The sequence below is a fragment of the Mercenaria mercenaria genome, chromosome 2 (genome assembly GCF_021730395.1).
Source record: "Mercenaria mercenaria strain notata chromosome 2, MADL_Memer_1, whole genome shotgun sequence".
Classification (NCBI taxonomy): Eukaryota; Metazoa; Mollusca; class Bivalvia; order Venerida; family Veneridae; genus Mercenaria; species Mercenaria mercenaria.
In genome coordinates, this window is record NC_069362.1 from 106671159 (window position 1) to 106684435 (window position 13277).

The 13277-nt window shown below is 35.6% G+C and overlaps 1 protein-coding gene across 1 annotated transcript; it reads right to left on the reverse strand.

Annotated features, from left to right (window-relative positions):
• Positions 1-6: 6 nt before the first annotated feature.
• Positions 7-11636, reverse strand: LOC123562430 (serine-rich adhesin for platelets-like). The gene is made up of 2 exons (XM_053527674.1): positions 10826-11636; positions 7-7922 (listed from the first exon to the last, which is right to left on the reverse strand). Exons 1-2 carry the CDS (start codon positions 11634-11636, stop codon positions 7-9), a joined length of 8727 nt encoding a protein of 2908 aa, XP_053383649.1.
• Between the last annotated feature and the right edge of the window lie 1641 nt (positions 11637-13277).

Genomic DNA, 13277 nt, shown 5'->3' on the forward strand with positions numbered 1-13277 from the left:
AATGTATCATATTCCGTGTCTGTCTGGAATAGCTTTTGTATTGGTGGTTCGTTCTGAATTTCTAACTTCTTTGTTGCCATCTGACGCTGTAGTTTCTGTTATGTATTCTCCTGTTGTGGTGAAGCTTTTCGAAATACTGGATATAATAGCATTGCCATCTGATACTGAAGAGAACGTATCTTTATTGTCTTGCATTGTAGATATAGTGTTTTGATCATCATGAATAACAAGACGATTTGTGTTTGTTTCACCTGGAGTTGTTGTTTTTGTGAGCATTGTATGTGAAAGTGAAGATAATGTACCTTTGGAATCTAAATTGCTTCTGAAAGAAGTACCGTCAATTGAATCTGCGCCGTTAGTAACTTTATCAGGAAAAGTAGAAAATATGTTTGAGTCCCCTTTTGATGTGGTGATATAGCTGTTATTGACTGCATTAGTATAATCCGTGTTGTTGTTGTTGCCGTAAGTAACTGTGGTTGCAGTTTTGATGTCTTTCATATCAGTATATATAGTGTTTTTGATTTCTCTTATAAATGGTGTAGTGTTAGTATTAGAATTTGAAAAAGAACTGGTTGTGCTATCGGAAATAACAGTTGGATCAGAGGTGGTGTTTGTTGTAGACAAACTCATTGTGCTGTCTAAAGGCAGGGGTGAAGAGGTTGATGCTGTGGTGTAGATGTCTGAACTGGATAATTCTGTACTCTTTTTAACTGTCATTAAAGAAACTTTTGTTTGCATAGTAGATATCGTGTTAGATTTATCCGTGCGAACAGTTGTTTGGCTTAGTTTATATCCGCTTTCTGCTACAGATGTGCTCATGTCATTTGTTTTACTATTTTTATGGTAGGTATCAAATTGATCTGTAGAGGAAAGGATGTCATTGACATCTGATGTTTCAAAGGTCGTATAATCAACAATGGTAGTAGATGTACTAGGGCTTTCTTTAATAGAATCAGTGGTAGTTAAACTGTCCATTTCTTGATTGGTATACAAAGCACTGGTTATATCAGAAACTTTACTTGTAAAGATATCGGTTTCATCTTGACCAATGGTTTCCTTTGTTACTTCTAGACTTCTTGTTTCCAATGTCGATGAGGATTTTCGGGTGGTACTTGGCCCATCTGGAACAGTTTTGAATTTTCTATTGACATCTGAACTTGTAGATATATCTGCATTTTCGTCTAAATTCATAGATGTTGTGCTTAGATGATAAGGAGTCTTTTCAGTGCTACTGCTGTGTATCGTAGTTGCAGACTTATTCATACCATGAACAGTTGATATAACGCTTATTTCATCGCGAGTTGTTGATTTAGTATCATCTTGCACTGTGAAGACTGTATCTTTTGTGAGTACATATTTAGGACTGGTTTCTATGTAATCAGTCGAAAATGTACTTTTACTGTCTTTGACCTCACGAGAAGTGGTACTTGGAAATATTGTTGAAAGAATTGTATAGTCTGTAAAGGTTTGTTTAGATTCAGTTTCCACAGTAACTGTATTACTGGTTGGTTGTGTGTATATTTGCGCTGTATGAATATTATCTGATACAGTAGGATAAGTGTCATGTCCTTCTTCTGTCACAATGTTTGTGCTTTCGTTATCTGAAACAGTGTCAGGAAAAGCTTCTGCTGTGTGGTCTGTGCTGATGTTATCTGACACGGTAGGATTAATACCATGTCCTTCTGTCACAGTGTTTGTGCTTTCGTCACCTGAAACATTGTCAGTGGTAGCTTCTGTTATGTATGTACTGCTGGTATCGCCAGGATTGAAAGTTGTTACACTTTGTTTGCTTGCTAAATATGACTGTCTTGTGCGCAGTTCTTCTGGAATGACAGTACTTCCATGTTCAGTTTTAGATATCGTTTCTGTGCTAAATGGAATTTTAGTAATCGTATCAAATTTGTTTTCATTCTCATTTGGATCACTTGAGAAGCTGTTTGTGTCACTTAAATAATTTTGTGTTGTGCTTTTTGTGCCAACTTTGCTTGTAGATACAGTATCAGGACCAGACGAAAAAGTACCAGTACCTCGTTCGTCGGAAGATGTGGTTCTGGTGCTCTCTGAAACTGTTGAAATAGCACCTGCCCCGTCTGTAGTAGTAAATATGATTGTATTCCTATCTTCAGAGACTACTTCAGTGTTTGTAGTACCTTGATATGTGACTATTTGGACATTATCTGTAGCAGTTTGCCGAGTGTTAGCTTCATTTGGAAATGTCGGTGGAGTCACTGCAGGGTCTTGCGTGTTTGATCCAAAAGTGGTATTTTGTTTATTAGTACTAGGTGTTGTATATCCAGTGTAAATACTATCCAAAACTGTATTGTCTGGAACTGAAGCTGTAGTTTTTGTTATGTCAAAAGTATCGGATAAAGTACTCGTGTTATATTGAATATCAGAAATATATTGCTCAGTGTGGTATGTTACATCTGGGTTTGAAAATGTACCTTCTTTTTCATTTAAGATTGTAGATTTACTGCTTTTTGAAGCTTCATTTGTAAATTTGGTACTTACACTATATTGATCGGTGGTCAATATACCGTTATCATGACTACCAGTTGATTTAATGTTCTCGCCATTTGTAGGAATTACAACAGTCCCAACGGTTGTTTCAGTTTCATATCCGAATGTAGTTGATATATCTGTTAAATCATGATTTGAAGAAATTTTATCGGTGCCATCCTTCTCTGTTGATAGAATGTTTGTTGAAGCTTGACCGACAGATGTATCACTGGTATAATCTAAAGCTCGAGGAGTCACGGATAATATATCATCGGTTCTGGTTTGATCGGTTTTATGTATATTATCTTCATAACCTTGAAAAGAAGGTGAACTCTGACTAGTATATGCTGTGATAGATGAACTGCTTATCTCTTCCTGAACTGATTTTGAAGAACTGTCGAGATTTGAATCGGTAAGTGCGGTAACCGATGTAATTTGTGAACTATCAGTGCTATGAAAAATGACAGCTGAACTATCTTTGCCATCTTGAAACGTAAATATTGTCCCAGCAGTATCTTTTGATTGAGATGAAGTGCTTTCATATACTGCATTGATAGATAAAATATCAGATGAAGCAGTTGACACACTATACTTAAAGCCTTTAGTGACCGTGAAGGTATCCGGTGCTAGAGATGAACTGTCAAATGCCTCACCATTAGTAGAAAAACTACGTGTGTCTTCCGAACTACCCGTGAAAACATGATTGTCGATTGTACTGCTCTTGTAATCTAGACTGTAAAATGACTCTTCTTCTTTCACACTTGAAGACATTTGTGTAACCCAGTGTCTTTCCGACTCCGATTTAAATGCAGTGGAAACTGTTGATATAATATCGCTCACACCAGAAGACGTGCCTTCTGTTAAAGTTGTCTCTGAAGATGGAGAATTTTTGACGTCTGTGACAGGTGCTGATCGTTTCACCTTAGTAGCATGGTCATCCTCTTCAGAAACTGGACTACTTTCAAATGGAACAGACGACAATGTATCAGAACCGTCTAAAGTTGTAGATCTGGCGCTAGTAACACTAGTATCGTCTGAGTCTGTATGTGTTCCTATAGGTAAAGTGGTGGTTTCTTCAAATTCGGTTGACAACGTGTATGTATCGTCTTGAAATAAAGATATTCCGCGGGAATTATCATTGGTAGTAATACTAATGTTATCATTAAATGATGATATAGTCTTACCTTCTCCTGATGTCGTAACCGCAGTTCGTGTAGTTGTTGAAACAGCTGATAATTCGTTGGTTTCAGCAGAGACGGTTGGAACAGAAACAAAGGAATCCGACACTGGAGATGGAATTGTTGTACTATGAAGAATAACTTTTGTAGAAACAATATCAGCTGCTTGTGATTTTTCTGGCTTCGATGAAATGCTGGTTAATAGTTCTTCAGAAGAAATAGAGGTAGAACTACTTTGACTGTGTGCCGCTGTCGTCTTGATTTCATTTAACTCTATAGATGAATCATTGGGACTGTCGCTTTGACTTGTGGGCAAAGAAGCTGAATCTGGCAGAGATGATGACAAGCCCAACATGTCTTGTTGGTCATACTTTATACTGTTGGTTTGATATCGATGTGTGGTGTGGTCTTTCAGATCAGGAGAAGTATTTGTTGTTTCCCGTTGTACATATGAAAATGAAACAGTCTCGTCTTGTATAGCCGTCTGTGAACTTTGCCATGGTTCATATATTGATTTGTCGGTTGTTGTTTCCTTATTGACTGCCTTCGATGTGGATTCCTTAAAATCGTCAGAGACCTGACTTTGGTCTGTTATGGGAGATGATAAGTCACTTTCTGTTTCACTCGTAGGTGCATTTGTAATTAAAACTGTATTTATTTCATCTTCTCCGGAGCTTACAAATTTGTCAGCTACATTTGTTGTCCCTGATAGTTTATCACTGATAGTTGCATAAGAAGTCTGTTCATTTATCAAAGTAGTTCGTAAATAGTTCGAAGACCATTCTGTATTTGAAGCACGTGTTTCCTTTGTCGCATTAACAGCTGTAGAGGTTTCTGTCGAGGTATTCCCTATTGTGTCTGTACTTATAATTTCCGAATACAAGACTGTGTTATCTGAGGTTGTTAACTGGTTCGATTTAGTTTCCGTTTCCTTGTCTGTAGCTGTAGGTAAATGTGTTTCTGCTTTTGTCTCTGGTTTCTTAGTTGTCGATCCAGTAATATTATTACGTACATTCAATGTGGTTGTATATTCACCGTTTAAAATTGTTAGTGCATCAAAAACAGAAGCTGGAACCTCCATTCCTTCTTTTTCTGTATCAGCGTGTGTACTAAGGACAGTATCTGGCGTACTGGTTTCAGTTTTTGCTTTAGTAGTCGCAGCTGTCCAAGTACTGTCAATATGTTTTAATGATTCAGTAAAACCAGTTGTTTCTTGTGATAAACTGTTTGTTAGTACTAATGAACCACCATTGCTTACTGTCGAAAGCACCTCTGATGATTCTGTTTTTGGTAAATTTGAAAATACGGTTACCGTATTAATCGGGATATCTGTCGTTCCAATTTTTTCATGGACTAAACTAATTAGAGAATCCTCATTTTCTGTTGTTTCTACTCTATCCGTTCTATCTGTCGTGCGGACACCATTCCCTATTGTTGATTTTTCCTGTAAAACATTTTCGGGACCTATTTCTTCTTGTTTTTTACTTGTAATATTCGTAGGATTTGCAGCTTCAGCTGTTCTGTCTGTTGATGCCGTTGTTCTTATTGTTTCTGTTGTGTATGAATCTTTAGTTCCTAAATAAGAGTCTGTACTTGTTGTCTGTCTGAGCTCTTCGCCTGCAGTAATGAAGTGTCTATCTGTGTTAGTATATATCATGTTTTTGCTTGACTGCGATGTAATTTCTGATGTGTTCAACATTGCTGCTAAACTATATGTAGATGCGCCATTAGTTTGTAGCGTTGTATTCATCCCATTCGTGTCCGAGACTGGCGCGGTCTTGTAGATCGATTGCAAATTATGAGTTGGTAATGTGCTTTCTGTTATGTTTGAAGCATCGGTTTCTTTCCCTCCAGAATTTCTAGTGCTAAAGACTTCAGTGCCAGTTTTAGTTGTTTTATCTTTCGATATGGTCGTGGCAGTTTCGACCGACATTGTAGTTATATCCGATTGTTTTTCTGTACTTTTTGCATGTGTGTTTGTCAAACTCTTTGCTGTACTTTCAGAATGTGTTGTTGTAACAACCATTGTGCCTATGTTATTAACCTCCTGAAAATCTGAAGAAGTTGTTTTAGTGTTAGTCAGAAATGAAAGAGATGAAATGGTATATTCTTTCTGATCATGACTTGTGAACTGATTCTGATTAGTTGACTGTTGATAAGATCTTTTATTGATGAAATGTGATGTTCCACCCATACTAGAATGGTCTGACCTCATCAATGGAGATATGTAACTTTGCGTATTAGTACTAGGTTCAGAATCCACGTGCGTTGTAATGCTGCTCAATGAAATTGCACCACCTAAACGTCCATTATTTTGGTTTGTGTTCAACGTAAGTCTGTTTGTTGTATGTATGTCGTAATCAGTAGTTGTCATAGAGTTTGACTGCAAAGAAATATCGGCGTTCGCTTCGTTATTTCGTATGTGTGCCAATGAATCTGTTGTGAATGAATGAACTAAAATCTCTTCGTCTGATTGTAGTTGCAATCCAGATCTAGTTGACGTTTTCACAATTTCAGTTTTTTCGGAATTCTGTGTATCTGTCTTTGCAGTAGCTATGTGTGTACTGGCATCTGTTTCTAATTTGTCGGAAGTGTGTCTTTCATTAGGCAAAATCGTTGACATAACACTTGTAGATGTCCCTCTATACTGAGATACAATAGGTTCTATTCCGTTTGATGTATTACTATTACTAGTAGTAATGCCTTCTTGAATTGCTGTCCTATTTGCCATCGTGACTTCTGGTGTACTGTTTTCAGTAACATTTGAAGTTACGGTATTGCTATCTGTGGTTGTTTGTCCTTTTAGATTATTTACAACGGTTGACATAATTGTAGGCGTGTCTCTTGTCATTTTTCCGGCTATTTTGTCCTCGCTCATCGGTGTATGAAGTGACGTTGCTGTAGTTAAAAGGCTTTTGGATACATCTGAGTTCAGTTCGTTGTTATTTTGGGACACTGTAGATGAAAATACTGTCGATTCTCTAAATCTTAAAGTAACAGCTTGTTTTGTATTTTGTGCAAATGTACCTGATGAGGACACTTTTGTGTATTCTTCCGTGTCTCCGTAATCAGGATGTAAGTTAGACGATGTAGTCAATAGGTCCCTTAGTAGAATATCTTGGTATTCTTTCGTCGATTTGTATTTAAGTTCTGGTGAAAACGATTCACCTTCGACTGACCCTGTAAGCGTTTGATCTTCCATAGAAGAAGCAGGAACAGATACTGTAGATGAGCGTTTTGAAATTACCTTATATATTGGGGTGAAAGAAGATGGATATGAAGTTTTATCTGAAGATGTTGTGTCTGTCTGGATAAAAGTTGTTTCTTGTACAGCGTTCTTGATGTATTCTGTTTCCTTTTTGCCAGTCGTATATTCAGAGAATTTAGCGTTGTCTGTTGTCTCACTTTGTGGTCCGATCGGGTAACTGGCTGATATTGTATTTTCATGATTATTAATGATACTTAAGTTGTTTGCTGTTTCTGTTTCGCTTGTTGTTGATGTAGAAAATGATGTTTGCTGTACCTCCGTTTTTGTCTTCTGTTCTGTTTTGTATGTCGTAGAACTTGTTTCGTCGTGTGATTCAGTGGAAGTTTGATCCGAAGGTTTAATTGCGTCAGTTGTCATTGTTGAAGAATGAGAATTTGTTGCAAAGTCTGCCGGCCTAACCGACAGTGCAAGATGTGTTGACGAAAACTGATTTGTTTTATCAAAGGTAAAGAGTTCATGTTTACTGGTTGAATCCGTTGTATATTTAGAAGAACTATCAACTAAATCCTTAGTAAAGTTTGTTGCTATTAAATCTTTGCTGTTCGATTTCGTGCTGTTTGGAAATTCTTTATTCTCGGTCTGCAATGACACACTGATATCTGAATCACCAGACGCGTCTGTAGATTCAACACTTTCAAATATATTGTCTTTCATTGTATTGTCAGAAGCAGCTCCTGTGGTAACACCCAGAGTAGTAACCGAATTATGTTTCTGACTTTTTAAGTCATCCATCTCTGTCGTAAATATGATAGTAAGGTCGTCATTTTCCGGCTTGTGCGTGGCGTCGTTACTTTGTGTTGTAAATGTATCCTTTTCAATATCTTGTGTTGATGTAAAACCAGCACTGATTTTATCTGTGTCACCTTGAAGTGATAAAGTAGTTGTCAAACCAATGTCTGCGCTGCGTTTTATTCCGTCTGTAGGGTCTGTATTTTGTTTGGATGACAGCGAGGCAGAAGCGTCAATTTCATATGTAACTGAAAAACCAACAAAATGATATAAATATTATGTGAACAATCATATTATTACTGACTTTATTTCATTAAAGAACACTTTAACTTGCCGTTATTATAATAGGTTTTACAGTTGTTTATGTGTGACTGGTTGTAGATAAAACGCTACCAGTTCTAAAAAAAGTAAAATACACTAGAATGTACACAAAATGTAAAAGCACAGAAGCAACAGTTATGCACACGAAAGTCTATTTTAACAGAATATTTATTAGAAACAAAGCATGTAAAAAAATCTTTTAACGAGCTTTCTCCTGATCATTAAGATATTTACATTGATAACTTTATGATAAAAAGAAAAGACTTCAAACTATCACAGAAACAAGGACAGCAGTTTCGCGCCAAATTAAAATTCTTCAAGTAATATTCTCTACAGACTTTCATGTATTCAAAATAGTTTATAAACGCTTCTGCAATATTTTTTTCACCGACATTAAGTATAAAGAAAAATACAAATGTAATCTGGTTTGGTTTGGTTTGGGTTTTACGGCGCACCAACACAGTATAGGTTATATGGCTCCAAACAGGACTACAAATTTTGGTTTCACATCTCATTTACTTCGAAATAAAAACATGAGGTATGGAATCAAAATTTGTATTCCTGCTGGAATCACAGAGTTACAGCAAAACCAAGAGTTAAGACCCTATTAGTCGCCTCTTACGATCATGCAAGGGTAAGACAGTGGTTCAAATTACAAATGTAATACATGTTCCATTCCATATGCTTTTAAGTAATAATAAGTTTTCATTAAAATGTTATACATTTGTAAGCCTGTAATATTAATATAAGGACGATGCAAATGAAAGGTTTCAAGTAACATTAACGTCAATGGTTAACTAGAAAATATTGCAGTGCAAATGCGTAAGTTTATGCAGCACTATATTTATATTGTAGGGATAACGCATGTTTTACCCGAGGGTACCGACGATTCCCAAGGGATTCTGAAGATGTTGTAACACAAAAAGAACATGCGCTAACTCTATTCTAGCACAAAACGCGTAAAAACAGGTAAATGAATATATTGTCCCTCAACGTCATTAAATTTCCATGACATGCGCGGTAAAGTCTACGTTGTTTATTCACGTTGACGTCATTTCGTTTTGAATTATCCGTTTTGGGGCCGTAACATGTTTACGCTTTGCCACGGAACGCGCATATTTAAAAAGGTGTTATAAAGCACGCGAGCGCGAGAATCTCTCTGTTAACACACGTTTTCTCTCCTGTTAAAACAACCCCGAAAAGTGACAAGAACAGCAGTTTTATGCTAGAATATATACACACTATTTAATGCTATGTGACGCAACTGTTGGAAACGGTAGGACGTCTAAGGAAAACATGTTTAATGTTAATGTAAGTTAATTTGGAACTAGACTAGCTCGTAGACTATGATATATTTTTTTAAATTTTATTTTTAAAATTGCGAATATATCCTGTCTATACCCTAGATCAAATAATATTTCAAACAGTTTTTTGAGAAAATCAGTAAAGTAGACTGGCATTTGTCGTTAATACATAAATTAAAAGAAAAATCACACAAATCTGTATTTTTGTGACAAATTCTTTATCAGTCGGCTAGTCTAATTGGAATGTAAATGTGGTATAAGCATGCCAAATTAAAAGAGGAAGTCAGAAGTTTGTTCTCATCTTTTTTTTCATAATAGATTAACAAATATTTATATCTTTGGATTTGTACAAAAACATGTTCGAAATTTGCATATTTGCCCGAAAAATAATTTCAGTGTCTGGTTTTATATTCATTGAGCTCTCATCTACATTTTCAAAAAATATGAGGGCTTTGAATACTTCATTGAGATGTTCAGATAGTACATATAATTTTTAGTCCGTAGACAATATAATGTTGTTTTAGTTTGTCTTTTCTTTCCATTTACACTTGCACTTGTCTATGTAAAATCTGACTTCTGTGCATTTCTTGGTGATTTTCTTTCTGTTTTTTTTTGCCGGAAGTAGAAAAGACTTATATTGTGCAACGAATAATTCAAATGAATTATATACAAATCGAAGTGAAGATAATTCTCTATGATTGTCAATGCTAAGCTCGAAGTGTTTTGAAGACGTTTTGTTTGCAAGCAGTAACACTGCTAAGTTTCGTTCTTGGTGAAAAGTGAAACTTTTAGCTAAAGCAAAACTAACATCTTAACAAGTTTTGTCTGATAAGCCCAGATCTTGAACATGACTTTTAATAAATTGCATATTAAATGTTATATGCCTTAATACCTTGTATTAATTGTATGACAGCTGCATGTCCTATACATGGGACAGGGGTGCAGGTGACGTCTACTATAAACTGACGTTGAAAAGTTCGAACGCGGAAACGGGTTTTACACGAAAATATGAAGAAATGAATATTTAAAACAAGCAAAAAATCCAATTTACTGGCTTTTAATCATTTATACATAAATTATGATCAGTGAAACTCTGCAACACTGTGGATTTTGGATAAAATGATCAAGGCGAAGACCAATAAAAGAATCTTTAAGATCTGTTAAAGAAATATTTCCTTTTCACGTGCCTGTAAATGCTTTTGTTCTTTCCTACATGAAAAAGTGATAACGTAAAAATATCTGGCGTCACATGCTGGTAAAATATAATCGTAATTTGAAACTGTAATAATTATTTTAAAAGGATGTGCCAGAATTTATGAAAACATATACTCTTAGTCCTGCATTTAGAAAAAAAACCCCAACAAATATGCGATTATTTTAATCTTATATTTAATGGCTTAGATAATGTAAAAATAAAAAATAAAATTCATATAACTAAAGAAAAACTCACCAACAAGATGTTTGGACAAGAACGTGAAGGTGAATTATGTTACTATTATAGTGTGTCGCACACAGTGTATACGAACCTTGAACATTTGTTACTGGGGATGATGCTACAGCTGCGTCTGTACTTGGATTCTTACTAATCATCGTGTAATCTGCAGTCATTTCATCCCGTCTTTCTGTAGAATCTGTTTTTATAGTCATGCCTTCTTCTTCAGTCAACCTATTTTTTGATGTGTATAAATTTGTATTACTGTCACTAATCCCACTTAACATTGTAGTTTTCTGGATATTTGAAATATTGGGGTCGATTCCTGTAACTGGCATTTGGCTAGAATAATCCTCAAATGACCCCACTTTGGCGGACGAAGGTGTGTGGTATGTTACCTGGTCTGTTTCAGATGTTTTGCCTTGCGAAGAATCTTCAGTCTCATCTATTTTACTAGTTTCACTGAAATGTCCATTTCTAAGGGCCTCTGTTGTCAGTATTTCAGTCTTTATACTGTGTGTGTAATCGTCAATCTGATCCATTGTACTTGTTTCGATATCTCTTCCATTTTCATGGATCTCCGCGGCCAGTGCTTCAGTCGCAGATACGTCGTTGTTTGAATCTAAAGAATGTGCTGTAGAAATTGATTCAGCACCTCTATGTGTATATACCAAATCTTTCCCTGAAGTGGCATCACTTTTAACATTGTTTATTGTTAACTCATTTGTAGAATCGGAGGGATCAGTTGCTGGCCTCCTCGTCAAAACTGGGATTGAAGTCAAAGGATTTGAGTTTTCTGATAAACTGTTTGTAGATTTATGATATTGAACTGAAGACGATTGAACTGTTAATCCCTTTAAGCCGTATAGAAAGGAATAAACAAAAATATATACTTTTAGACGCATTGTGAATTAATTCCAGCAGATGATTAAGAAATCACCATTGTCGAAATGAAAATCCTATTTCGAATGAAACACAAATAAATTTCAAAGCGTACTTTGACAAAATACGAACAAGCAACATAATATGATATTCATAATCAAGGATCTTTATACTTGTTAGATAAGAGCCATTAACAGTAATTACGCCAATGAATTTACTGATCTTATTTTCAAAGAATTTTCTACAGAACTTTGGGCTGTATATGGTCAATAAAGTATGCAGGTAATTTCCGCCGCCTATCGTTAAATGATACCATTAAAATCATCGGCGATTATTGTTTATGGCGAAAGCAGATGCAAAAGAAAATCTACGGCAACAATTTGTCGTAGGCTGTTTCCAGTCTGGCTGTCTCTGGCAGTTAATTGAATCATTGTTCTCTTTGTGGAAACGATATGAGATCGCTAGAAAAAATGACAAAATGAGAGAGCCTACTAGTAATTTACAACCACTTAATTAGATTCAGTTTGTGATCAATTAAGGCTTGATTATTGTATTGCCATAAAATAGTATATCAGCTAACATATTGCCTGTTATCCTGGAAAAGGGTACTTTATTCGCTAATAGAAACTTCTAACACACCATCAGTCCTTAATCAATATCTAACATAATATTTACAATACAATTATTACCGTGAATTATGAAATATCTCTGTTATTTAGAGAGGGGGGTGGGGGTGCGCTGTTGAAGTCAGTTACCCCTCACTGGTGTTGGTTTGAGCCTCTTTAACCCTTTCCTTGCTAAATTTCTATAATGAACTTGATCATCTTTCAATTTGGACGGTACCATTAACTGGTAAAGGGATGTTTATCAAAATGGTACTGACTGAATGGCGAACAGTGCAGATCTTGGTCATGATACACACTGGTCTAAAAGGCAGAATCACTTGGCGCATGCATAACGAATCATATTAAATCATACCTAGCACTTGCTTTTAATAAATTGCTGATGCGGAAAAGAAGATGTGAGAGACATACTAATTCCCAGACTAGACGGTTAAACTTAATTAATATTGTCACAGTTGTTCAAGTCTGGCCACATGTATACCACTGGTGCAGTCTGAATGTTTGTATGTAATATTTGTTCAAACAACAAGTGATGAAAATAACTTATCGAAGTGCTTGGAAAATCAGAACAGCTGACTGCCTTGGCTGCATGATATGATATCTGATAAGGGCATGATGAAACTATGATAACGGTATGGTAAGCCTACTGAATTATCAGATAATCGCACTAATACTTATGTCTTATCACAGATTGTACATCTATATCAGATTATACTATGTGCAGTTTTTGCGCCGACATGAGACGTACAGTTTCCTTTTGGAAATTATGTTTTTAACTAATATTACCAAAATCATTTTCATGTAGATCTAATTGTTCAATTTAATATTTTTAAAACAAAAAATATGGTTGATTTTATCTTCATCTATGCATTGCAACAGACTGAGAATTATCGTTTTATAAATGTGCAAGAAACGCAGTACACGGGTCAATAAATGCTTACTTTAAAACCGATTTTGACAGTCAGGCAAATTACATCATGGTCATTTATAATTTAAACTTTGCACAAGTTTATCTTTATATAACTATTCAGATTTACCTTT